The sequence below is a fragment of the Panthera onca genome, chromosome D4 (genome assembly GCF_046562875.1).
Source record: "Panthera onca isolate mPanOnc1 chromosome D4, mPanOnc1 haplotype 2, whole genome shotgun sequence".
Classification (NCBI taxonomy): Eukaryota; Metazoa; Chordata; class Mammalia; order Carnivora; family Felidae; genus Panthera; species Panthera onca.
The window spans coordinates 80,259,899-80,284,362 of NC_138351.1; the positions used below are offsets into that span (position 1 = coordinate 80,259,899).

At 53.8% G+C, this 24,464-nt stretch overlaps 1 protein-coding gene across 3 annotated transcripts in view; it reads right to left on the reverse strand.

Annotated features, from left to right (window-relative positions):
• Positions 1 to 7,336: 7,336 nt before the first annotated feature.
• The window catches only part of CDK5RAP2 (CDK5 regulatory subunit associated protein 2), a 170,555-nt gene continuing 153,427 nt past the window's right edge, over positions 7,337 to 24,464 (reverse strand). For all 3 annotated transcript variants that reach the window (XM_078436550.2, XM_078436551.2, XM_078436549.2), the window contains 6 exons: positions 21,734 to 21,811; positions 20,447 to 20,712; positions 18,504 to 18,647; positions 12,236 to 12,362; positions 7,902 to 7,948; positions 7,337 to 7,432 (listed from right to left, as the gene is read on the reverse strand). In XM_078436550.2, the coding sequence (XP_078292676.2) occupies positions 7,376 to 7,432; positions 7,902 to 7,948; positions 12,236 to 12,362; positions 18,504 to 18,647; positions 20,447 to 20,712; positions 21,734 to 21,811 (719 nt within the window). In that variant the 3' untranslated portion in view covers positions 7,337 to 7,375. The remainder of the gene's footprint in view (positions 7,433 to 7,901; positions 7,949 to 12,235; positions 12,363 to 18,503; positions 18,648 to 20,446; positions 20,713 to 21,733; positions 21,812 to 24,464) is intronic.

Below are 24,464 nucleotides of genomic sequence, written 5' to 3' on the forward strand. Positions count from 1 at the left end.
AGACTGGACATAGGCAGGAGGCCGGGAGGCTGCAGTAAGGAGAAGGAGGGATGGAGAGGAGGGAGCAGGGCAGACTCAGCAATTGAGAGGCAGCGAGAGACCGAGGACAGCCTCGGGGAGGCTGGAAGCAGCTGGGGGCTGAGCAGGGGCTGGGTTGGGGGGACAGGAACCTCTCAAGGGAGGAGGAAAAAGGATGTATTATTACCCCATTCTCAAAGATGAGAAACTGAGGCTGGGAGCATTCAGATCCCTTCCCGAGGCCAGGCAGGCAGGAAGCCATGCACAGCTGCCTGGACCAGCATCACGGTCCCATTTCCAACAGAAGAGCTGCCCGTAGCCAGGTCACCGGCTCACTCCAGGGCGGGACCCAGAGTCAGCAGACGAAACAGGAGTCCCGGCAGGGCCCCAGGAGGACACCTCAGGCCGGTATCCCCCACCGCTGCCCGGCCATCAACCTCCCTAGAGCAGCGGCAAGAAGAGAGCAGGGTCACGCGTGCTCGGGCCAGGCCCACCTGCCGTGGCGCTGGGCTGGGTCCTCCCTCAGCCCCGCACTGGCCTCACTTCCAGCCTTTGTCCTCCCGCCTCCCCTCTGCTCTGGGCTTCCTCCCCCACCTCCCTTGGGTCCCCATTGGTGCCCCAACGCCAAAAAATGGGCCCGAATCCTGAATACCTTGTCTCCAACCTCACGCTGGCCGCCCTGGCCGCACGTCACTACCACGGGGCCCTGGCGGCCTCCATGCCTCTGTACAGGCTGTTCCTTCCACCCGGTGCCCTGTCCCCACTCCCCAACCTATGACATTTTGCCTGCTCTGAAGGACAAACCCGGCATCAGCACCCCTCCGTGCACCCATTCTCCATGAATGAGGCCGCACCACGGCCACCGCCGGACCCAGCCACCCTGACACTCTTCCATCCCTCCCCCTCCCCCTCGTGTGTGCACACAGGGCCCCACTCAGCCAGTGCACCGGTCCCCAGCCCCCCCTAAGTGGCTCACATTCACCCCACCTCCCCACACCTGGCCTTGCCCCAGTGAGGACACCCTGGTCCTCCCCGGCCCCCGTGCTGTCCCTCTCCATGGCTGTTCCACCCTTCCCAACACAGATCCCTCCGTGTCTCTTCACTGCCTGACACCCTCTTCCAAAGAAGCCTGGCTGCCTTACGTGGGCAATCCCCGGCCCCCCCAACCTCCAGCCTGCCCTCTCCCTGCTGCTGACCGGATCCCAGGCTCCATGCACACGCCTGTCCTAGGCTGTTTGGCCTAGAACACCTTCCTCCCCACCATCCCACCTCTTGAACTCCCTCCCGGCCAGCCTTCACCCGCACCGCAGGGCACCTCCAAGGCCCGCGGGGAGCGTCTTTCCCAGGCGCCCCCGCTCTTGTCATTTCCCACCTCACGTGGTTAACCGTGTGCCTGCCCCTCCCCCTCTGGGTCCGGTGGGTGCTTGAAGGTGAAGGTCTCCCCATCCCTTCCAGTGCCGAGGGTCTCCCGCCCCTCGTGAGTCACACATGCGTTCTAGCTGGGCTGGCGGCACGGGCATCCACCACCAAGGAGCCTTGTGGGCTGGTCACCCCCTGTCTGTGACCCCTGAGCCCACGGTCAGTCTGGAGAGCCAGGGCAGTGCTGTTCCCCTTCTTCCCTGTTGTGTGCCGTCCCTGGCCACGTGGCGCCACAAACAAGCCAGTGCCACACGTTGTTCCGTGTGGCGTTAATACAAACAGAGGATCCTTTTAAACCTGAAAACCTGTAATTAAGCTCTCCTGTAAATGCCTGTTGACGAGGATGTGATTACGGCACGAGAGGAAAGCGTGGGAAGGTGGTTAGTTGACGCTGCGCCTTTCACCAAGGTGGTGGTCGGGGAGGAGAGGAACCCGCCGTGCCCAGTGCTGCCCTCTGGGGTCAGCTGGGGGCAGCGGCGTCCCCAAGATCGGGGGCAAGCGGACAGAGGTGGAAGAGCAGGACCGGAGCCCAAGAGGGGGGAGTCGATGTGGCTCCCACTCCCTGTCTCCCGTTGAGAATGGGGAGACTAAGGCCACGCCAGGGGCAAGGCTGGACTTTGCATCTGATGGCGGGAACCTTCTGGGCGCTGACTGTGTGAATCACCCCGGGGCCACCCTGCACCATCTTGGCCTTTACACGCGGCGCCGTGGTGGGGGCTGAGCTCCGCAGCCCGCTGGCCTGCCTCTGAGTCCGGCTCCAGTGAATAATGGCCACGTGATGCAGGGCAGGCCACTCTGGGACCCCATCCTTCGGCTGGAAAAAGCAGCCTCCCACCGCATGACTGCCTGTGGTGACATTGGGAAGACAGCCTGGTCCGCAGGACCCCCCTGAACAAGTCTTCCCCACCAGTCTGGTTTCTTCCAAAGGGACCCTGGAGGAGCCCTGGGAACGTTTGGTGAGTGAATATATTTGCTGCCCTGTGGCTGGCATGGGGGTCAGAGTGGGGAGCAAATCACACGGGTCTGTGCCCTAACGGAACTTCTAGGTACTGACGGGGTGAGGCCTAACCCCCCAAAAATCGCACTCACACAGTCCAGTTGATGAGGGGAACAAAGGCAAGAGAAATGGAACATAAGTGAACTCTTACAGCTTGCGTGGCCTTCCTCAAGCAACTCAGGGCTGCCTGACTTCCTTAATGTTTTTGTTTTATTGAAGACTAAAGGTAACCGTATCTTAACAGCAGCTGGCCCCTCGAAGTCCTGAAAGCCTTGCTTTCAAATTCTTTAGAGACTTAATGCTACCCCTCACCCCTACTAACTTAAAAGCATATGATCAGTCAGTCCTCACAACCCCAGTGCAGCTCTTTCTGCCCACGGGTCCTGTCCCCGTGCGTTAATAAAATCGCCTTTGAAAACTGAGAATAAACTAAGGGTTGATGGGGGGGTGGGAGGGAGGGGAAAGAGGGTGATGGGCATCGAGGAGGGCACCTGCTGGGATGAGCCCTGGGTGTTGTATGGGAACCAATTTGACAATAAATTTCGTATCAAAAAAAAAAAAAAGGCCAAATGGGTTAAAGAAAAACAAACAAACGAATAAATAAATAAAATCACCTTTTGGCACCAAAGACGTCTCAAGAATCCTTTCGCAGCCATCTGCTCAAGAATTCCATCACAGTCACAACAGTGGCCACGTGCCTGTGAAGGGGAATCATGCTGTGACAGTGTGTATAACACAGGCTCCTCATTGGAAAGAATTCCCTGACTAGGCTCTGAGGCATGAGTAGGACCCAACTAGCCAGGGAAATAAGAGAGGCCAGGGAAGTGGATGGAAGTCTGCCAGGCAAGTGGCAACACGTGCAAAGGCCCTGCGGCTGGAGAGAGGAAAGCCCCCATGAGGCTGCAGCATGGGGAGCTGAGAGGGTGGGCAGCCAGAGGGGAATAAGGAACGGGCAGGACTCAGCACACCTAGGGCCTGCAGATCATGCACAATGGGAAGCATTCAACATTTTAAACGGAGAGGGTATGCTTGGCTTTGCATTCTGAAGAATCCCTCTAGCTATGATGTGGGGACGCTGGAGGAGGTAAGGCTGGATATGAGGAGTCCAGCCTGCAAGCCAGCAAGTGATCCAGGTGAGGGACAATGGTCATCTAGGCCAAGATGGTGACGGAGATGAACGAAGAACGGTCTCGGGAGAGGAAGTGGATAGAGTGGCCATGATCATGGATGGAATATGGAGGGTGAGGAAGGAGGCGGCTCAGGGAGGACCCCCGCCTGTGCTGGAGCCCCGAGGCAGAACCTTCACTGAGACAAATGAACAAGCGAACCCGGGATCTGGCCCATGTCTGGGTCTTGCGGTGAGCCGTCACACACCCTTATCTGTCTATATCATAATCTTGCAGGTGAGGAAACTGAGGCCAGGGCAGGACCCGGGGTCTCTGGACCTGCCCGCACCCAGCCCACCTCACGCCAACAGAGCTGGGAAGGCCTCATCCGTGGCAAGAGGTAAACACGTCTGGCCCCTAAGGCACACAGTCCTGGGCTTCTCAGAAGACGGGATGAGTAATTTTGATAATTGAATTTTTGAGTTAGACTTAAAATACAGCCAAGATTGAAGAGGCAATTTGGCAGGGTCGACAGCCCCCAGGCAGGTCTCCCTGCCTCCACGGTGCTGAGAGCTTATTAGCAAGATCACTCTTCCTTCCATCCACAGCCCTTTTATAAGTGCTGTGTCGAGGAATCCAATTGTGGGCCTCCAAGCTCCTCTCTGGTCACCCAGAGACGTGTTGTTGCAGGAAAGAGTGGGAATACTTTGGTTTGTAAGGTAGGGGAAGGGCTGCAGTTTTTTGTTTTTTTTGTTTTTTTAATAGATAGCATTCTGGGAAGACAGGATAGTCCAGAGGACAGGATAGAGAACAGGTTGTAACAGGCTCGGGTTCAGATCCTGGCTCCAACACTTACTGAGGGGACGATCTACCCGTTCTCTCGTTCTCTCGTTCATGAAGGGCACAGGGTATACAGGTTAGTGAGACCATGCATAGCACAGTTACCGCTACGCAGGTGGGCACTGGCCCGGAAAGACCGGGATTACCATCCCGGCTCATGACAGGGAGGTGGACAGGTGAGCCGAGGAGGGGCGAGGAGCCTCCCGGGGGGGAGCTGGAAGCCCTGTGCCCCTCTCCCCCTCCTTCTCTCTCTGTATATTTAGCCCCTGCAGCTGCTTGTCTGGGAGGCCTCATCTCACATGGTGATTAATTTCACCAACGGGAAATTGACACATCCTCCTGAATTCAGCTGCTGCAAACATGAACTCTCCAGGGACACGGGAGCTTTCTCCAAGATCCAAATTGTCCTTATTGCAGTTTGTTCTTGGCCTGAGTCCAGTCCAAACAAACCAGGCTGCTCCTGCACCCCCCAGAGGGGCCTTCACTAGCACAAGGTTGGGGATATTTTACACGAATCTAAACTGGTGTTGTGCGGGGGAGGGGTGCAAAAATACACTTTGCTTCCGGCTACTGCCTTCCTGGAAAGTTGTGGGTGACTAAGCCAATGGCCAGCTGGATTCCCAGGGCCCCCTCCTCCATAGGCGGTGCTCCCAGGCATGCCTGGGTCTCCCAGCCAGATGGACCTGGGCTGTAGCAGCATCCAAGTGGAATCCTCTCAACCCTTCCAGCTTCCCCACCCTTGCCAATGACCAAGTTCAGTGCCCAAGGGCTATGCAGTAACCATGTGCAAATATACCTACAACTTTCCCTGCAGGTACAGCTGAACCCAGCTCCCGCTTCCACACCTAGCCTAGGCTCTAACCACTCACTATACAGCTTACTCCCCACATCTCTCCCCACCCCCCCCCCCCACACACACACTCGCATTTGGGCACAACCGCCATGTGAACTTTAAGTACTGCTTCAAAAATCTGTTTTGAGATCAGCCACTGAGAATCGCTAAGAGTCGCTGATTTTTGGAAAAGGTCTCATTGTTCTGCGAGTTTCAGATTTGGGGGCTCACAACCGTAACCAGGTCTCGGCAGAAGAGGGATGGCTATCTCACGGGCACGGAGACCAGTAGGGGAAGCCAAGCCCCCTGCGGCCTCCACCGAAGCACGCCAAGAGGCCTCGTGTGCAGATGGGGGCTTCCACTGAGGAATCTGTTTGTGCAGCTTCTGGAGGCAGGAGCTGCTCCATTATTTTCTGCCGGAACCTGCATTTCCACACTCTGGCAAGTATTAAAATAAGGCACATCTGTGCAAGTAGTCCTTATGAAGGAAGCTCAGGTGACAGGAACCCAAGCAGAGTGGGTCCCCGCCCCCACCCATTGACCCCTTATCCCCCTCACTTCATGGGAAACAAAGGTCCAGAGGTGGGGAGCCCAGGAGAGGCCAGCTCCCTGACCCCCAACCCCTGCACCTCCACTCCCTGTACCTGTAGCTCACAGCATCAGTCACTTCAGATCATCCCCGTGTCCCAGGGGCTGCGGGAGCAGCAGTGAGGATGGTGTGGGGTTTGGCAGGACAGGAAGGATCAGGGCCCAGCTGCACCACTCACAAGCTAAGGGCCTCGGACAAGTCACACGGGGCCAGAGTGGGTCCTGGTAAACCTCCTTAGGGACTTGGGCTCGGAGCTGAGGGTACAACTGTTTCAGGGGGAGCGGCATCCGGGGTCTGATGGTGCCTTCTCTCAACACCTCAGGGTAGAAAAGGGATTCAGGTGTGGGTGGCAGGACTCAAGACGCCTGACAGGAAAGGAACTAAAAACGAGGATCCCATGGATAGGGAAAGAGGCAGAGGGACCGGAGGTTAGGGCCTCCAAGACGTCAGAGGAGGGGACGAGGGAGCGAGCAAGCTGACGGACAGGAAGCGACAGTTCAAGGACAAAGTGTCAGAGTAACTGCAGAAGACAAGTAAACAAGTAAACAAGTGTCGCCCAGACACTGAAGCCCCAAGAGTGATGGCCAGAACGGGTACAGAGGGAGACGGAGTCAGGATTCAGAACGCTCCCCACCCAGGCCCAGCGGATGCCCAGGCGGTGGTGGCACAGAGGTGGGTGGGGGGCAGCGAGGCCACAGCTGAGCAGCAAGCGTCCTGGCAGAGCAGGGCCCCTCAGGGCTGCCGGGGCTTCTTCTGCAAAGGGGGCTGAGCCCTACCTTGTGCATTGCTCAGGGAAACCATGACGCTCAGGGCAAAGGCGAAGGCTGAACATGAGGGTCAGTGACAAGATTGTAGCAAAGCACCAGGCAGTGTTGTGGACAGGGGAATGGAAAGATCACCGTCATCTGGGGGACGCTGCAGTGACAAGTCCCCGCTCCGGGCCTCACCTTTGGATCTTTCCTGCCCTGGGAACGCACCAGCTCCGGGGACAGCTCTAGGATGTGACCATGTACTGCCCAGCGTAGGCCAGATACAGGCACCAGTGCCCTGGCCACGCCGCATGGCATCGTTCATCCCTAGACACCTAAGCGGCCTGGACAGAGAGCCTGTGAGGTATCTGAGGGCCGGGCCACTGCCGAAACCCTGGCCTGTCCCTCTGTGGAGTTGAGGGCCTGGGCTCTGGGGCTCTACACGCAATAACCGAATCACCAAGTTGAAACGAATCACTCACTGAGGATCTTCAAACCGCAGGCTGGGCTGAGCACTCGGCAAATCCATGGTGGACACGAAGCCCACCACCGTGCACAGACACGAGGCTGCAGCTCAGGGACGGGGGGGCACACCCAGCGCCCAGAAGCTCGAGGCCCGTGAAAAGCCTCATTACTGAGCATCTGAACGCTGTTTGATAACAGCCCTTCAACCAGCTTTAGGATAGAAAACATAAAGGGAAAAGTAGATTTCCTTCAGCCAGACAGTCCTTTCTTTTCCCCCTCAATAAATAGAAACCCCACTTGTAACAAAGACACAGCATGAGCTCGGTGGGAACCACAGGTTTTATTGGCTGCAAGTTTTTCTCACGAGCCTGGTCGGCCGGGACTGGATGTTCCTGGGTGGGCACCCCCGGGCCTAAGCTAGGAAAAGGGAGGGAGAAAAGGAGAATTTTAGGTCCAGTGGAGGGTTTCTGAAGTTAAGATCCCAACAGAGTTAAAGGCAAAATTGTTATTGTGAAACTACTTTCAAAGACATGCTGTTTGATCAGTAAATATTTATAGAACCAAATGGCAGTGAGATCATACTGTATTCATTCATTCATTCATTCACTCAAGAAACGTTTATCAAACACCTACTATGTGCCAGGCACTGTTTGTGGTATTCGTCACTCGTAAAAACAGCACACAAACTTAATGATTAGAACAACCACTGAAACCATGCCACGCTAAAACGAAACTTTTTATGTGCTACTGGCAGAAAAATAGAATCGTGGAGGATGTGTGTCCCAGTTCCACCTTCAACTTCATTTTTCCAAAGTAATTTCCTGCCCTGCACCCACTCCCCATGCCCCAAATGGGCTTTCAGTAACAGAACTCAAAGGGGCATTACCTCCAGGTTTCCTCGGGCCTTCCGGAGGATTTTGTGGGTTACGACCACTGAGGAGAAAGAAAGAACAGGGATCGTTAGACACAGATGCCCAGGAAGACAGCGTAAAAGCCAGCTGCAGGGAGGAGGCTCCTGAACCCCAAATGGGTCAGACAGACACGTGGACAGGCCCGAGGCATCCAGACCCAGAGAGGGGTGTGGGAGGCTCCATCTGCCCCATCACACGGCCCAAGACCAAAGAATCCGTGGGGTACCGGAGACACCCCTTCACGTTCATGCTAGGCCACAACCTCACAGCAATACCGGCCCATGTTTTAGGTAACAAAACCAAGGCTCCACAAGGCTGGCGGGCACCCAGGCACCCCAAAGCCTCACCTCTATGGGTCTGGGGGCCAATGGTGCAGGGCAGGGGAGAGGCCTGTGACTGACTAGCCCCCACACGCTGTGGTTTCTCTGGGAAGGGGGTGTGCCCGACTCCAAGCAAACCCATGTGCCAAGGCCCAAGGCAAGGGTCACGGGCAGTTCTGCAAAGTCAACTTTTACCCTTAGGGCGGGCTTCCCATCAGCCGAGGGAAAGCATGAACTCTGGGCATTTTTCCTCCTTGGACTCCCTGCAGCAGGTACAGGAACCCGACGTGGTTCCCCGGGTAGGACGATTTCAGAGGTCCCGCCGACCAGACGCTCTCAGCTGCGTGCAGGCAGATCGTCAGTGTGTCAGAACCCCAGGGAGGAAGGGGGGTGCAGCCGAATGTACAGGAAGGCCGCTTCCTCCCTCAATCCTTTTCTTGTCCGGCACAAACACCAGCAGCAGGGGGAATGCCGCCACGAAAGAGATTTCTGCCTTGATCCGGGGTCCTTTCTAAACAGGCCTTGGCGAGGGTCACAGATTCCATTTACTCCCCGGAGGAGACAGAACCAAGGCTTCTGGAATTAGGCTTTGGCCAATGGTGCCCAAGGATGAAACAGACTCCCCATCAACACACATACAGCCCAACTCCCCAGCGTCTCCTTCAGAACAGGAGCCACGTGGTGGCCTGGGGAAAATATTTATTTCTTGCCTTACAAAAAAATTTCCATCTGGGGGTAACAAAGTCTGTTTGCAATTTGTGATGCTGGGGCGGGGGGGGGGGGGTTGGCGGAGGGAGATAGCCGGTGTGGGCTTTGTTTTTAACCGGCTGACGTCAATTTCAGAGGTGCCCACTGTCTCTCTGTGCCCTCCCCCACCCCCAGGCTGCAGACCCCTCGACCTGGGTCCGGGATCTGCTTTAGGAGGGTCCCAAATCCCTGGAAAGTAAGTGCAAATCTGTGTGCATCTGGATGTGTGCGTTTTTCTGCAGCAAGAACTCACAGCTCTCCTGAGACCGGCCAAGGGGCCTGTGACCCAGAAAAGATTCAGCCTCCCAGGTATGGAGGTTAAACATCATACCGGAAGGGTACCGGAGTCCCAAAGCGCCACGCTCCCAGCGAGGAGCCAGGGCTCACCCGCCCCCAGCTGCAGAGGCCTCACGTCTGAACCGTACCGCTCACCTTGCAGAGACCAAAATCCCTGCTGCAAGGAGCAGCGTGGTGACGAGCTCGTCCAAACCCAGGCTTGCCCGGGGCTGAGGTGCGACTCGAACCCACGACTCTCCCACTCAGTACGGGGCTCTCCCCGCCTCACTGCTGGCAGGGAAGACGCCGACCCGGGTGTCTAGCTCGTGAACTGTGACCTCAGCGAATAACCCCGACCCTGCGCAGCAGGCTCTCCTGCGTCAGAGGCCGTGAGGGAAGTGACACTTGTCCCTCCTCTCCCCTGCACGCTCCGGGACACGTGTTCTGCTTGCCTCCGGCACCGACCAGCCCCGGGCCCTGGTTCTCCCCCAGTCACCAGGTGAGGGCAGGCAGGGGAGGGGACACTACGTCGACCTCCGCTTGGCCCCTCAGAGCCAGAAGCAGCCCCGTGAGGCTGGCAGGGTTGGGGAAACGTCCGAGGACCCGACTCACTGGGATGAGGCACACAGCCCAGCTGGAGTCAGCCACCCACTGTGCAACCTTGGGCAACCCCTCACCCAGCTCTGAGCTGGTCCCCGCTCAGGGCCAGGCCCTGGAGACACGGAGGTGGGTGACGCCATTTCAGCACGGGAGGCGGTGTGAGACATTTGTGATTTTTTTGTATGAATGGTCTGCCACCTGCACACCCGGAATTCAGTCCGAGCCAACAGGAAAAGAAGAGGCAGAGAACTAGGGTCTGCTGAGCATCTGCTTTGTTCCCAGAGTACGATAAAGTTTAGGTATTCTTACCATCCCACTTTACAGATAGGAAAACTGAGGTGCTTTTTACAAAGTCGTGATTAGAACCCAGGCCTGTCTGGTCAATCTGAGTCCTTTGGAATTACTGTCTCCCGTTAGAAATGAGGAATAAGACGCTCGGGGAGTCATTTAGTCCAGGGGACACAGGACGGCACTCATTAATGGCTGCATGTCACTGAGGCAGGACCCCGAGGCTGGGTTCTGTCCTCTGGATCTACCACAGTAATTTACAGCTTTGAACCTACTGCCCACTTCCAAAACTTCCTCAGCGGCAAGTGCCCCGTGACCCTTCGGGGCTGCCCAGGAGGTGCTAATGCAGAGTCCTAACTGTCCCGGACTTGTCCCGTTCCCCTGCTGCCCTGGGGTCGGACCCAAATGCTCCACAGCCGCCTCACACGTGGCCACGACTGGCACTGTCCCCCACAGGCCCCGCCAGGGCTCCTTTTCTCTGAGTGACACGAACGTCTTCACTATCTGCCCACCATCCTCTCCCCTCCACAGCCCCGCCCCAGCCCTGCTGTCATGGGCGGGGGGCGGGGGGACTGCCACAGCCCCCACAGAGGTCTCTGCCTCCTGGCCCCTCCGCACTCGGCCACAAGGACCTTCTAAGACATGATGAACGCCAACAGCCCCTGGAGTCCATCCACAGGCCCCTTGGGACCTGGTCCCTATTTATCTCTTTCACGCGGTCTCTCAGGGCAAATCCCCTCGCACTTCCTGTGTTCCTGAATACTTAGTTCCCACCCTCGAGGCCACCTGCCACAACCCTGTCCCTAGCCCTTCTCTAACTCCTACTCAAGACCCAGTAGGTCCAGAGCCTCGAAGCACCGAGGCTGCGGGGGAGGCACCCAGTGCCTTGCCCAGCAGCTAACTTCCGTGTCCCCCTCATCAGGCCAGAGCCCTGTGCTGGCAGGAACGGTGCCGTTCACCTCTGTCCCCAGAGCCCGGCACGGGGGCACGAGCAGGACGTTAGTGCTTGCTCCTCGACCACGTCTTCTTCTTCCGCAGTTCAAACTCTGTCAGTCTCACGGAGTCCGTGTTCAGAAGGTCCCCGGGGGGTGGCTAAGGAGAACTCCCACCCGACCACAATCTAGGTTCTGTGCTTCTCAGAAATGCCACAGAAACGTCGGCCTTTGGTGAGCGAGCAGCACGGGGCAGACTGACACCTCCGGAGGGAAGGTCCGCAGTGGGCGGCCCTCCCACAACAGGGAGGGTGACAGGCAGACCGCGAGGCCGGCCAGGGCTGTGACAGACACGAGGGGCGCCCCAGGGCTGCGGGTTCCCACGATCTCTGAAGCTCCTGGATAGGACGAGGCCTGACGTTACAAATGTCATTTAGCCTCTCTGAGCCTGAGTTTGTGGATCTGCCTTGGGAAGCAGGCCTCACAACCATCCTCTCCCCTGGATCCGCGCGGTGAGGCCGAGGCCCTCCTCCTCGCCTTCCCGGACCAGGGGAGCCGCGGTGACAGGTCCCTGCCCTGCCCTACGTGCCAGCCGCCCTGGGCCTGCCCTCTAAGGACTTCACGCCGCAGTCCTGGTCCCAGCGGCCCCTCCAGCCCTGACCTGCCCCTCGCAGTCCTGCTCCAGCCACGTGAGCTACTGTAGGTTTCTCACGTATGAACCCTTACTTCTTGCCCCTCTGCACCGCTCCATCTGACCAACACCTGCTCCTTCTGGCAGACTCAGCTCAGGGGCCACTTTGTCCAAGAAGCCCACCTTCCAGGACAGAAGGACGCCCTCCCCCACTCCCCTCTCAGGGTTCCCTAACACCCTACCCCACACACGTTCCCGTCAAAGCACACCCCACACACCTGTGTCCCCACCGAGATGACTGTCCCTGGCACCACGTGGCCTCGCCACTGAGGTCTGTTAAGTGAATTTATTTGTCTGTGCGGGTCAAAAAGGACGAAGTATGAAAGGAAACCCATAAATAGGAGGCATGAGGACACATGATCTGGGCTCCAAAGTAGGTGTCCGGGACTGGGCTTTTTGTCCTCGGAGGCACAAAGTGGCTGGACGTGGCGGCCCGCCCCCCACCGCTCACTTACACTGGTCAAAGATGACTTTTTCCTGGCGCTTGCTCAGCTGCAAAAGCTTCACAGAGTTCTGCAACTTTTTTTCTTGTTCAAACAGCTTTTTGTGTAGTCTGGTGATCTCTGCCTTCATTTCTCCAGCCTCAGGAGAAAAGGAATTAGAAAAATGAACGAAGAGTACAAAACAGTGTATCACACAGGAGAGAATTAAAAGACACACAAAAAGATGCACGACCTTCCTGACGATGCTAGTTGAGTGAAAACTAGAAGCCATGTTCTGCTGGTCAGATGGGCCAAGTCCAGGGACAGCCGGGGTGTGGGGCAGGCACTCTCGTGGCCGCAGGCGCGGCCCGGGGGGGGAATGCCCTGGCAAGATTTCCCAAACCGTAAGACGCACTCAACCTGCTGACCCAGCAATTCTATACTTGGGCATCTGCCCCAATAAGTAACCACACAAGCACAGGAAGACGCCTACGTCCCAGGAGGTTCATCTCCGCGCTCTTCATAGCAGGAGCCAATGAACAACCTGCTTTGTTCCAACAGGGGTCTGGATGAGTAAATCGCGGGTCTTACAGACAATGGCATAACTGTGCGGCTGCTAAAAACGATGTTGTGGAACTCTATTTATTGACGTCGAAAGATGATCACAATTAGCGACAAAAAGAGCCCAGAACAGCTATTGTATATCAGGCATTCCTGTTTCAGAAAACCGCATACATCTATCTATATCCGTACATGCGTATATGGAGATGTCTAAAAAACTGATGATGAAGAGACAACGTCAAAATGATTAACGGTGATTTATCTCTGAGGGATGTGATTTAGAAGTTTTATTTTTCATTTTTTAAAATGTATCAGAATTGTGTGAGGTTCTGTTATGGTTTTCTACAAAAACAATAAAGCAAATTTTTTGATGGTACAGAAAAGAGAACGTAAAAGCATTATGAGGAGAGTTTAATCCTTCGGACAGCTTCCATCTTTTAGAGGGGTGGGGAGAGTGCATGGGTAGCCAGAGTCCCCAGCTCTCCCGTGGAATGTGGACACCCCGGGGGCTCTCTCCACCGTCTCCAGGGAACTAGCTCACAGAGGTGAGGACCCTCCTCTCTCATAAGCCCCCCCCCACCACAGGCTACCCTCTGCTTCCGTGAAACACCTCTGCTCCCGAAAGGGCAGATGTTGGGCGGTCAGCTTACAAGGAACCACTTTACTTTGTTCCCAAACTTGTCTATAAGGCAATTGTACTTGCAATCGGTTACAGGATTTAATTAAGTATTAGTAAACCCGTGAAATACATGCATGAGAACAGAGAACTATGAAAACATATGCCTCAGAAAAGACGTGATAAAGGCAAGTCACTAAAAACCACGTTTCTGGCAAATTAGGTGTGTGTGGGGTGGGGGGGACCAACTCTGGAAGACGTGGGAGGATCGGAGTCTAGAAGAATTCTATATTCGAGTTGCCTTACAAGTGTCTGCGTTTTTTTCTTCATCTTAAAGAAACAGAAACTGGAAGTGACAGACATACATTATGGATGTAGTTTATGAAAGAAGGATGATGTGAAACCCTAATCAGCAGACCCGTATTCAAAGAAAAGGCCCCGGCCCTACATCAAAAGAATGCCAAATGAATGTACGTTGAACTGTTTTCAGTTAAATTACAGTGTTTAAGGTATGTATCGTCTCTTGATTCCCTGCTTTAACCTACTTTCAAGATTCACCAACTGTGTCAGCTCCAAGACTGTCAATGGTTCTTCCACAACAGACCCGAACTTAAACCTTCGGTTTTCTCTGATTCTCTTCCTCATGCTAAGAGCCCACAAAGATTTGTGTTCAGGTCATGGCTTCCTAGGCCACACAACCTGGATAACCCCTGACCCATCCATCTAGAGTGAGACGCAAAGGAGATACACCTGCAGACAGACAATGATTTATTCCCTCACCCCTGCCTGGCTAACCTCCAGTCCTCTTCCAGAAGTCACCTTGGGCAACACCTCCTCCAGGAAGCTTTCCTTGAGACTCCTCCCCACCCCGAGTCCAGGTTGGTTAGCGCTCCTTCGGGCACCCACTGTGCCCAGCGCTCCCTCTATCACTGCCCATTTCATGTGGAACCGTAACTGGTCATCTACTTGTTTGCTGCTTCACCCAAGACCCCATTCTTCCCTCTGACCACCAGCGCCTGGCACACAGTAGGTGCTGCGAGACCCTTTGCCAACTGGTGGGTTAATTTTCACCTGCTCTCCCCAAACGCCTTATTTATTTTAGAGAGAGAGAGCAAGCAAGGGAGAGGGGCAGAGGGGGAGAGAGAGAATCCTAAGCAGGCTCCACCACATTCAGTGCAGAGCCGACAGGGCTCATTCCCATGACCCTGGGGTCGTGACCCTGAGCCGAAATCAGGGGTCGGATGCTCAACCGACTGAGCCACCCTGGCGCCCTGCACCTTATACATATTCTATCCAGCCTTTAAAGCGAGCAATTTTAATTGTGTCTGTCTGCTGCTCCACTGAACTAAAATCTTCATTTTTACAGGACGAATTCGCCACGGTAAACACAACAGGGCTCGACCCGGCTTGGTCACTTCCAGCTGTGATGATGACAAAGCAAGAAGTTTCAGTTCCTCCTTCTGGAAGGTGGCAATAATAATACCTAGCTCTGGAGGCTCCCGGAAGGGATGGAAGGAGGTGCTGAGTGCATAGCAGGGTGCCCGACACCTGGGAGAGTTCAAAAGACCAACTCCTCCTCAGGGCCACAGAGCCCAGCTCAGGGCTGGGCCCCACGCCCCTCCCAGCATGAGTAGGCGGCCTGACTCCCGGAGCTGGCTTTTGTAGTTGTTGGTTTTTTCTTTTTTGTAATGAAAAATCTTAAACATTTACAAACGTCCTGGAACGGGATAATGAACCGCCAGGCACCCACCCAGCTTCGGCCATTATCAACTCACGGCCAAACCCCTTACATCTCCATCCCTGCCCATCTGCACCCTACAACTATTTTTAAATTCAATCCCAGGAGCTAATTCTATTTCACAGCCATACAGTTGTTTGCTATATAGGTCTAGAAAAAAAACAAAATCTATAAAAAGAAAAACACAACATCATCACTACATCTCAAATAATGACAGAAATTGCTTAATATCACCACATGTCAGGAGACACATTTCCCTGAGTGCATCGTAATTTTTTTGAACTGGTCTGATTCCCCAGCATCCAAATAAACTCCATGTTTAGCACGTGACTATACGTCTCTTAAGTTCCTTTTAATCCAGTGGTTCCCAGGGCTACCAAGACGACCTGTAAAAGCAGACCTTCTGAGTCAGTAGGTTTGGGGTGAGGCCCCAAATTTCCCTTTCCAACAAGTTTTCAGACGACACTGATGCCGCTGTCCAGGGGGCCATATTTTGAGAACTGCCGTAAATCTGTTTTACTTCCTCTTTCCCCTCTTCTTCCCTAGGATGAAAAGATGTCTGAGGCTCATAGTGTATACTTCCGGCCCCAGGCCTAGAATCAAGCCATTTCTCCAGGGAGTCCTCGTTCCCGTGAGTGGGGAAAGGTACTTAGAAACCATAATTCGGTGCTTGAGGTACTCACTGGTACTGGATTGGACATTTTTAAAACCTAAGCGTAAATGTTTTTAATCGGAAATCCATGAGTTCATGCTAATATTTTCAAATCAAGGATGGCAGGATTTTTATTTCTTTGATTTTTTAAAATTTATCTCTCTTCCCTGACAGTAAAAATCTTAATAAATTAGCTATTTGTTTGGTCCTCTAATAGAAATATGACAGTTTTAACTATCAGCACCAATATCATTATTAACAATATCACTAGAAACAATCAAAAATGGTTTTTGCAGGTCCTTTTTAACCTCCGAGTAGTTCCATTAGGGATGCAGTCAAATTACCATGTTCTAGGCTTGACATGTTTCCTCTTTGCGTGGGTAATGCCTTCAACGATGTCTACGGGAAGGTGTGTTTCATTTTGCTATGAATTTTAAGAGATTGCTTCTATTCTCATTTTGATTTATTTTTAATTAAAACATTTACATAGTTTCAATGTCAAACTTGGCGAAACAAGGTCCATTCGGGAGAGAAATCTATGTTCTATGCCCGTCCTTCCAACCTCTTCCTTCCCACCTCCCCAGGTAGCCTGTTTTCTTGTGATCATTTATTGTTCCAGCTAATCAAAAATTTTCTAAACAAGTAGGTGTATATGTTCGTATCTCTCCTCACAACTTTCTTAGATAAACAGATGAGCATGACACACACTTTCCAGACTAGTCCTCGGGATGGCAGGGGGGTGGTATAGTACATGCAAAAGGCAAATTAATGACAGAGAAAACCTTAGGTCGTAAAAGAAACCATTGGGGTTGCTGGCGACAACTTGGAAATCTGCTTTACACACATTTCACACTAAGAAAAAGGCACCATATGAAACACAGGCAGGGGCAGAAAAGTGGCTCGAGGCAATTTAACACCACACAGGGGGTCTGTGTCCACGAGCCATCGTACTGGAGTGTCTCTAAGGTCCTTTTTCTGGCTCTCCAATTCTATGATGCTAAAGTGAGCATAATCAATTATACGACAAACGTCTGGAAAGAAGGGTGAGTCATCACAAGCACTGGCCAGTCGCCGGACTAGCTGGCCGGTGGGAGAGATCAACGTGTCTATAATTTATATTTATACACACACATGAAATAAGAACTGCGTTCCGTCTACTTAACAGACATTACTGTGTACTGAGGACAAAAACACGGCGCTGGGTTTCGTTCAGACACACTGTGCTTTATAAATCATACGGGCAAGTGCTAGGCTGCTAATATGAGAGAAAAACTATTCATTCAAACATATGAAAATAGCCATGGCCCCTCCTGGAAAACAGAGGAAATAGACATTAACTCTAACAACAAATATATAGTTTAATCAGGGCTGTGATGAAACAGAAGAGGATGCTACAACTGAGCCATCGGGGAGCCCTCTCTGACCTTGAGGTAACATTTTAAGCTGAGACCTGAGAGGTGAGAAGAAGCCAGCCAGCGAGTGGGAGCCGGTGGGCCGGGGTGGGGATGGGGGGACAGTCAGAGCATCTGTGCTATCAGGCCTATGACGGGAAGAGCATGGTGGGTGAGCAGAAAACAAAGGCCAACATGGGTCTGGAGCCCAGCGGGCCCTCTCCCTCTCCATGGCCCCCGCCCCTGCTAGAAGTGGGCAAAACATGATTTCCCCGCGAAATGACCAGTTACCTATTCCACCAAGCTTCGTGCACCCACACTTTCTCCCCAGGATCCTGAGAGGGAAGCCTCAGGAGGGGCTCATGAGACCCTTCAGAGCAGAGAGCTGCTTCACCGCTGCTCCCCTGCCATGATGGGGGTGGGGTGGGGGGGGGGGACCCGAGCACCGTCAGAATGGGTGTAATGAGGGCAAGTATCGGCGTGGAACTCAAACTCCCCTCTGCCTGCCTGCTGGCCTCTGGCACAAAGTCACAGGTCAGGTAACTGAAGGGGAGCGAATCTGTCAGACCGCCAAGCACAGTTCTGACTCTTCGTCATCTGCGGGCCCTTCCTCCCAGGGACGCTTCTCTCATGACCAGAGTGGCTGCTCGACCTGCTTCCCGCGGACTAAACCCCAGGGAGCATCTGCTCTGCCGGACGCCCGGTCTGTGCCGTGAAAGATGGGGGTGAGGGCGGTGGTGGGAGCAACGGTTCTTAACTCAGTCACGTTCAAGTTACTGCAAAGTCAAGCTTTCAAGGGAAGTTTCAGTGGTTTCACGATAAATGATTTTCATTGGTTAAAAAAAAAAAAACAAAAACCTTTCTTAGTAGTAGAAGAGACTAGAGCAAGACCCACTAAAATATGATGCCAGAAGCATCAGACAGTCCGGAGACAGGCACCTAAAATGAAAGAGATTTAGAGTGGAAGGGAATGAGCTAGTCTATGAGGACAAACTAGGACTTAAAACCTGTACAATAAAAGCGTATCTTTTGGATTCTGCTACTTGTGCCTTCAAAATCAGCTCTGTACCCTTGGTCCGGCCTCTCTCCCGCAGTCTCAGCTTCCTGTACAAGATGCAGACGGGATTTCCCTCAACAAAGACGTACCAGGAGTGGGCCTGCGGTCAGTCAGGAGCACAGGCCGGCCCAGCAGAGGCGCTGGGGGAGCAGGTAAGAACATGCCTGAAGCAGCCGGCACGGCACCTGGCGTGTCACTCTTGACAAACAAGGCACCTTCCCCTCCCTCTGACTGTTCCCCAAACTGAGAGCACATCTGCCACGAGCAAGGCTGTGTCCCCTCCTACCTGTTCACCCTGAAGCGAGCACTGGTCATTTGTGGGGAGCGAGACCCTCCAGAAGAGCGTCAGTAACCTCGCGGCCTCTTCGAGGATCAGCTTGGCTGTGCCCACGCCGGTGACAAACCCTCCCGGGGGCGCCGAGTGTGGACCCTGCGTGAAGGGGAGGGGCGGGGGATGAGAAGGGTGTTACAGGCAGCCTTGAAAAGGATTATGGACAAGCCGGCTTTAACGGGCAGCGTAAATCTCCAGGCCACGGGGTTTGTATCCACACGCTGAGCGAGGGCCTGGGGCCAGACGACACCAATTTATTGTTCTTCAAGACTGGTGAATTATAGATTATGAGAGAATTTCGGTGGTGATTTCAGCCCAATCAATAACCACGACTAATAACCACCTGCGTTAACCGTATTTACTAGGCCACGAAGAGGGTCCGCGGGAGGGCGGTTCGCGTGGCTCGGCACCATGGAGCCTCTCCAGAAGGCACAGGGTGCCGAGGGCAAGTGACGGGACGCGAACGTTCCCGTCTCCAGCAGCCCCTGTGACACGGCCGTGTGCACACTGCCAACACCCAGTCGGGGCCGGCAAAGTCTCCCTCACCCTCTGCTGGCAGGGGCAAAGCCTACCTGGCGGGTGTCAAGGGCACGAGAAAGCAAAGAACACGAGTCAGAGAAGGGAAAAGACAATAAAGTTTAAGAAGAAAAGAAGTTAAAAGAGCACTGTGTTCACAAGTAATAAAATCAGTACAAGATAAAACGGCCTACTCTTTTTAGCTACCGAGTTGGCAAAAAAAAAGAAAAAACAAAACAACCCACTTACAAACCAACTCACGCAACGAAGATGCAAGTGTAGTGAGTAGGATGCTCTCACTTGTAAACGGGGATACGAGTGATACTTCCGGAAAGTAATGTATCAACGGTGATCAGCAGGGGCTCTAAAGGGTTCACAACCCCTAAAGGGTTTAAAAGGATGTGCGCCACACCTTAACCAGGTGAAAGAGTACATAAACGGTGGTACATCCACGTGTTGGCTTCTTTGTCAGCCAAGAAAAGTCAAGTTCTAGAAAAATACTGAATGGGACAGGAAAATTGTTAGTACGTTAGCTGAAAGGCAAACCATGAAATTCATAGAAGTAGGAGTCAGTTTTATTGAACTTCATGAATGAGCTAAAAGCGTGTGTGTGTGTGTGTACCAAAATTTTTAGCGGAGTGCTATGTGATGTTTTTACACTTTTCTACAGTTTCTAACCTTTTGTACACCAAAGATGATCAGCAAAGAACAATAATCTTACTAGTATTTACTACGTTCAACACCCATTCACCATGTGCATGCACACTGCACACCAGGCCCTGTGCTAGGTAGTAAATACACGATAATGAGCAAAAGAAATACCATCCCTGCTCTCCTGAAGCTTATTACCTAGTGAAATATAAAATACGGAATTGACTCCTACAATATAATAAAACAAAACAAAACGGCAAATCGGGTATCGGGAAGCACGGGGCCTCAGTAAGGACCTGAGAACAGGGACCAGAAGACGTGACCCGTGGAAGCTTGGCAGTTGGGGGTCCGGCTGGGGAGGAAAAGAGAATCTGACCCCCGAGCCTTGGAGAAAGTGAATCAATAACTTTATGCCAAGCACCTGGCACGAGGTTCTTCAACAAGAGGTAACTTTACAGTGAGGAGGGTTCCAGGAGGACGAGGCAGGAAGGAGTGACCCCAGCGAAGAGACCTCACTAACACAGGTGACAAGCCACAACAAGTGCCCCCCACAGGACAGCCGCCCGGACTGGACCTGAGCTCTGAGCTTTGGCGGGCTACATTTCCCGGACCCTCTTCCCAGGGCCTTCCCGAGAAGCTGTGCACCCTCGTCGTCTTAGGGCCCTCAGGCGGCCCCTGGGCGTGTTGCTCTCAGTGAGTACCTCCTGGCCTCCAGCCGTCCGTCAGCTCACCTTTGTCTCCAGCTCCAGACCTGCAGGGTGGGGAGCCTCTTGGATCTGAAGGGCCATCTCGGCAAGGAGCTTCTGGCCCTGGCCAATCTGCTGGCACAGGGCCTCGAAGTCCCCAGTCAGGCCCAGGACGTGGCAGCCGCTGTCGTCGGCCCACAGGCGGTAGCCAGGGACCAGGTGGGACGCACACGGGGTGCCGGTGACCGAAGTGCCACTGCTGCAGGAGAGGGAGTCCGTGTCATTTCCAGAGAGCGGTGGAGTCTCCGAAGCTACAACACGAGAGGGAAGATGTGAGATCTATTTGGGCCGGTATCCTGTGTTCACCAATGCTGAAGCCAGGCGGGAGGACGAAGAGAGGCCTTCAGACCCCAAGGCCATGAGGCACCGTGCAAGGGGAGGCCTGGCTCTAGGGCCTCTGTCTGCGGATTACCCCACGCTGGGCTTATTCGTCTCACGGGACAAACTCGATTCAATTCAGCCAACACTTCTCAGGCACCCAGTCTGCAGAGACCCCTGATCTGCACAGATGAATCAGGCCAGTGTCTGCACTCCGGGAGCCCGTGGTCTAATCAGACACCATGCGGGAGGTGTAACAGCACGATGACAGAGAGCCAGAGCGCAGAGGAGAAAATAATCAATTCTCTGTGCGGGAAGGGAGATCAGGAAAGGCTTCCTAGGAGAAGCAACAAGTGAGCGGGCTTCCACACGAAGCAAGATTACACTAAACAGAGGTAAAGCCTGTTGGTCTTTACCTTTGGATCAATAAAAGTCTAGACGAATAGCTCTGACTGGGGGGCTCCAGAAAGGCATGTCACAGACCAGTCTGCACTCAGGATGAGTCTCAGGGAGGGAACGGGGCTTGCACTGGCAGAGAATGGGACAAAGGTGGTCTGGAAAAGGAGGAGCCACACCGCACTGTCCCAGGGAGAGGAAAGTGCAGGCCCGTCTGCAGGACGGCGACCCCTCTGTCGGCAGCACGGATGCACAAGGACAGGGCTGGATGGGCCCAGTGAGGCTGGACGCTGGAGGGCCTTACAAGCTACACCAAGGCGGTGACACTTTTTCATCTACGGCGACAAGGACCCAATGACGTTGCTAAGGTCGGTAACAGCTAGGAACAGATGAACTGGCTTAGAGGAGGAGATCACCAGCTAGACCTGCTGAGAACGTGAAACCCCAAATCCTGGCAAGCACCCTCTTGATTAGACCAGGGACCCCCTTTCGTTCAACTTAAAAAGTCCTCCTGCCAAACCCAATCGTGCCACAGTTACCCAGCCTTCAGCTCCGCACCTGACCGTGGTGGCGCCACCAGGCGGGAGTCAAACAGGTCACAGGAATTATCTCCAGGCATGGGGCACTTGTCAGCATCTACAAAATGCAAAAGAAGAGAAGGAAAATACACTGTCATGGGCGTTTGAGAAAGAACTGAATGAGAAAACAGTAAAGTACCAGCCACACTCGAGCATTCACTCCAATCTTCCTGGCATCCCCTCTGCAGGACAGGGGGACACAGAGTGAGCACACCCAGTCTCCTCTCTGGAAGGACCCTCCTGCCCAACAAGTGAACAGGCAGCTTCCCTTCCAGGTGGTCAGGGTAAGGGAGGGAAGCACAGGGGCTGTGGGCCCTGGGGAGGGAGAGGGAGGCAGGCAGGCAGAGGGATGAACAGATGCAAAGGCACAGGGGACTGAGCCACAGGACGCCTTCGGGGAGGATCAAGCAAGGGGTAGGCAGAGCCCAGGGCGCAAGGGAGGGCCCTGGTGGCAGCACGGTCAGAACAAGGAGGACGGTGGGGCCCCCTCGAGGGCGTCAGGCAGGGTAAGGTCAAGCTGAGGGCCGTGTTCTGGACTGGAGCAGTGAGTCTGGAGGCAGCGGGAGCCACCCAAGCAAGAGAGAAGAGGACCCAGAGTAGAGATCGGGAAGCGCTGGGCTGGAAACAGCATAAGGGGGCAAAGTCAGTTAGATGGCCAGGTGGCCTGCCACTCTGTGAAATCTCGAGAGCACTTGTACACCTGAACCCCCAGTGGCACCGTGGGCAGGACGGCACCGTCATTCAGACCTGGTGGAGGAGGGACGACCGAGGGGCAGGGACAGCAGGTGATCCAGCCAGCGCTACCCAGAGTGTGGAGGCACAGTGAGGACCGTGCCTAGTGTCCAGGCCTTCGGACGCCCCACCAGCCCCTTCCCACCCAGCCGCCTCCAAGGGCGCACTTCATTTCCAGGGCCCAGGAGCTGGCCCCTCAGAGGGATTGCTTTCTGCCCAAAACAGCCATCTTCAGAGCAGAACTTTGGAACAAGCGCGCTTAAATACAATCCTGAAAAGTCTTCTGCAAAGGAAGAAAGGCCCGGCCGAAGGAAGAATTCCAACGCCCACTCGAGGACACAGGAGCACTTGCGGCACTGGGACAGCACTGTGGATTCTCAACACATTCTCCCGGGTCCTCTCGCGAGGCACACCTAGGCTGACCCCGGACCGGTTTCAGAAGCAGCAAATGCTGTTCAATGGCCGCCTCCCTTCAGCTGCCCCAACTGTCCCTCCTGGGCAGCCCTGGTCCTGGATCGTCCTCCCTGCCCCAAGGTCCCCAGAGCACCCCCCTATCTCCTCAGTCCCATCTCCGCTAAGCCCGAAGTAGGGCCAGGAGAAGCCTCCGTTTAAAACACAGACACCCACTACTGATATACATCCCACGCAAAAGGAGGCAACGTGGCTCCTTTCCAAGTCTTTTGAGATTCCACTAGTAGGATTTTATCCTAAGAATGCTGTTTAACAGCAAAAAGCATATTAACATCGACGTTTATTAAAGCTCCAAATCAGAGACCACTTTAATAATCACCGCGGTAATGGTTTCGTGACTGGCGATAATCTGAAAACAGTAATTAGGAAGCCCGTGTGAAAGACTGGGAATCATTCATGATGTAACACTGGGCAAAAACAAAGAAAGGCCGTAGAATGGCACAAAACCCAACGTGAACAATATAAATTCACACTGGCATGTGATTATCAAATGAAGAGAAATACGCAAAGCAAAATATTATCATTTTGTAGAATCACGAAGGATTTTTCTTCACTTTTTTTTTTTCATATCGTCACATCATCTTCTGGTTAAAACTTCAAATTCTTTATCAAGGAGAAATCAATAAATCAATCACGGTAAGTTCTAAAGCACACTGGGTGCTCTTTAAGAGATTTTAATTTTGTTTTTTTTTAATTAAGGGCAATAAACAGAATTCCCAATCCCAGCAAAGACTAAGTCCAAACTTTTATACAATATTTTTGTATAAAGTATATTGACATTCCTTGTCCCACTGGATGTGCACACCCACGCTGCGGGTATTCGGGTGATGACCCCGGACACCTGAGGCTCCGTCGGGTCAGGCGGTACTCCAGGGACAGCACTGGACTCGGGAGCTAAAAGAGGATTTCCAGCTGCAGCTCTGCCCCTACTTGCCATGTCACTTTGGGTGAGCCCAGTACCCTCTCTGGGTCTCAGGCTCTCCATCCATAGAGCAAAGAGGATGGCCTGGCCAACTGCCTTAAGTCTGACCACTTTCTGGCTTGTTCCTGGCTCTGTGCTGGGCAAAGGACAAAGGAATGATGGGGACCCGCTCCTGTCCTTTTTCTGCTACCCTACACAGCTTCTGCAGGGCTAGACAATAAACCCACAAGCAAATGGCAAAACAGAATCAGTTTTCAAACCTACCGGGATGCTTTCAGATCCTGAAAGACACTGAGAGCCAGTGTAAGAAGTTTAGATTCTCTTTGAAAGGCAGTAAGAGGGACCAAAAAGGATTTTCAGTGGAGCGATATGGGCAGGGCCAAATGGATGGGGGACGGGGGACAAGACAGGAGGCGAAGAGAGTGCTGGCAGCCCAAACTCCACTTCCCTGAGAACCGAGGGCCCCGGACGGAGATCGGACCACCCTGCCAAAGGTGACGACTGCTCAGTGGCCAGGCCCCTGGCTCCTGGGGTCCAGCATGCCTGCAGTCAGCGGAGGGACACCTCCACGGGGCAAGGGCACCAT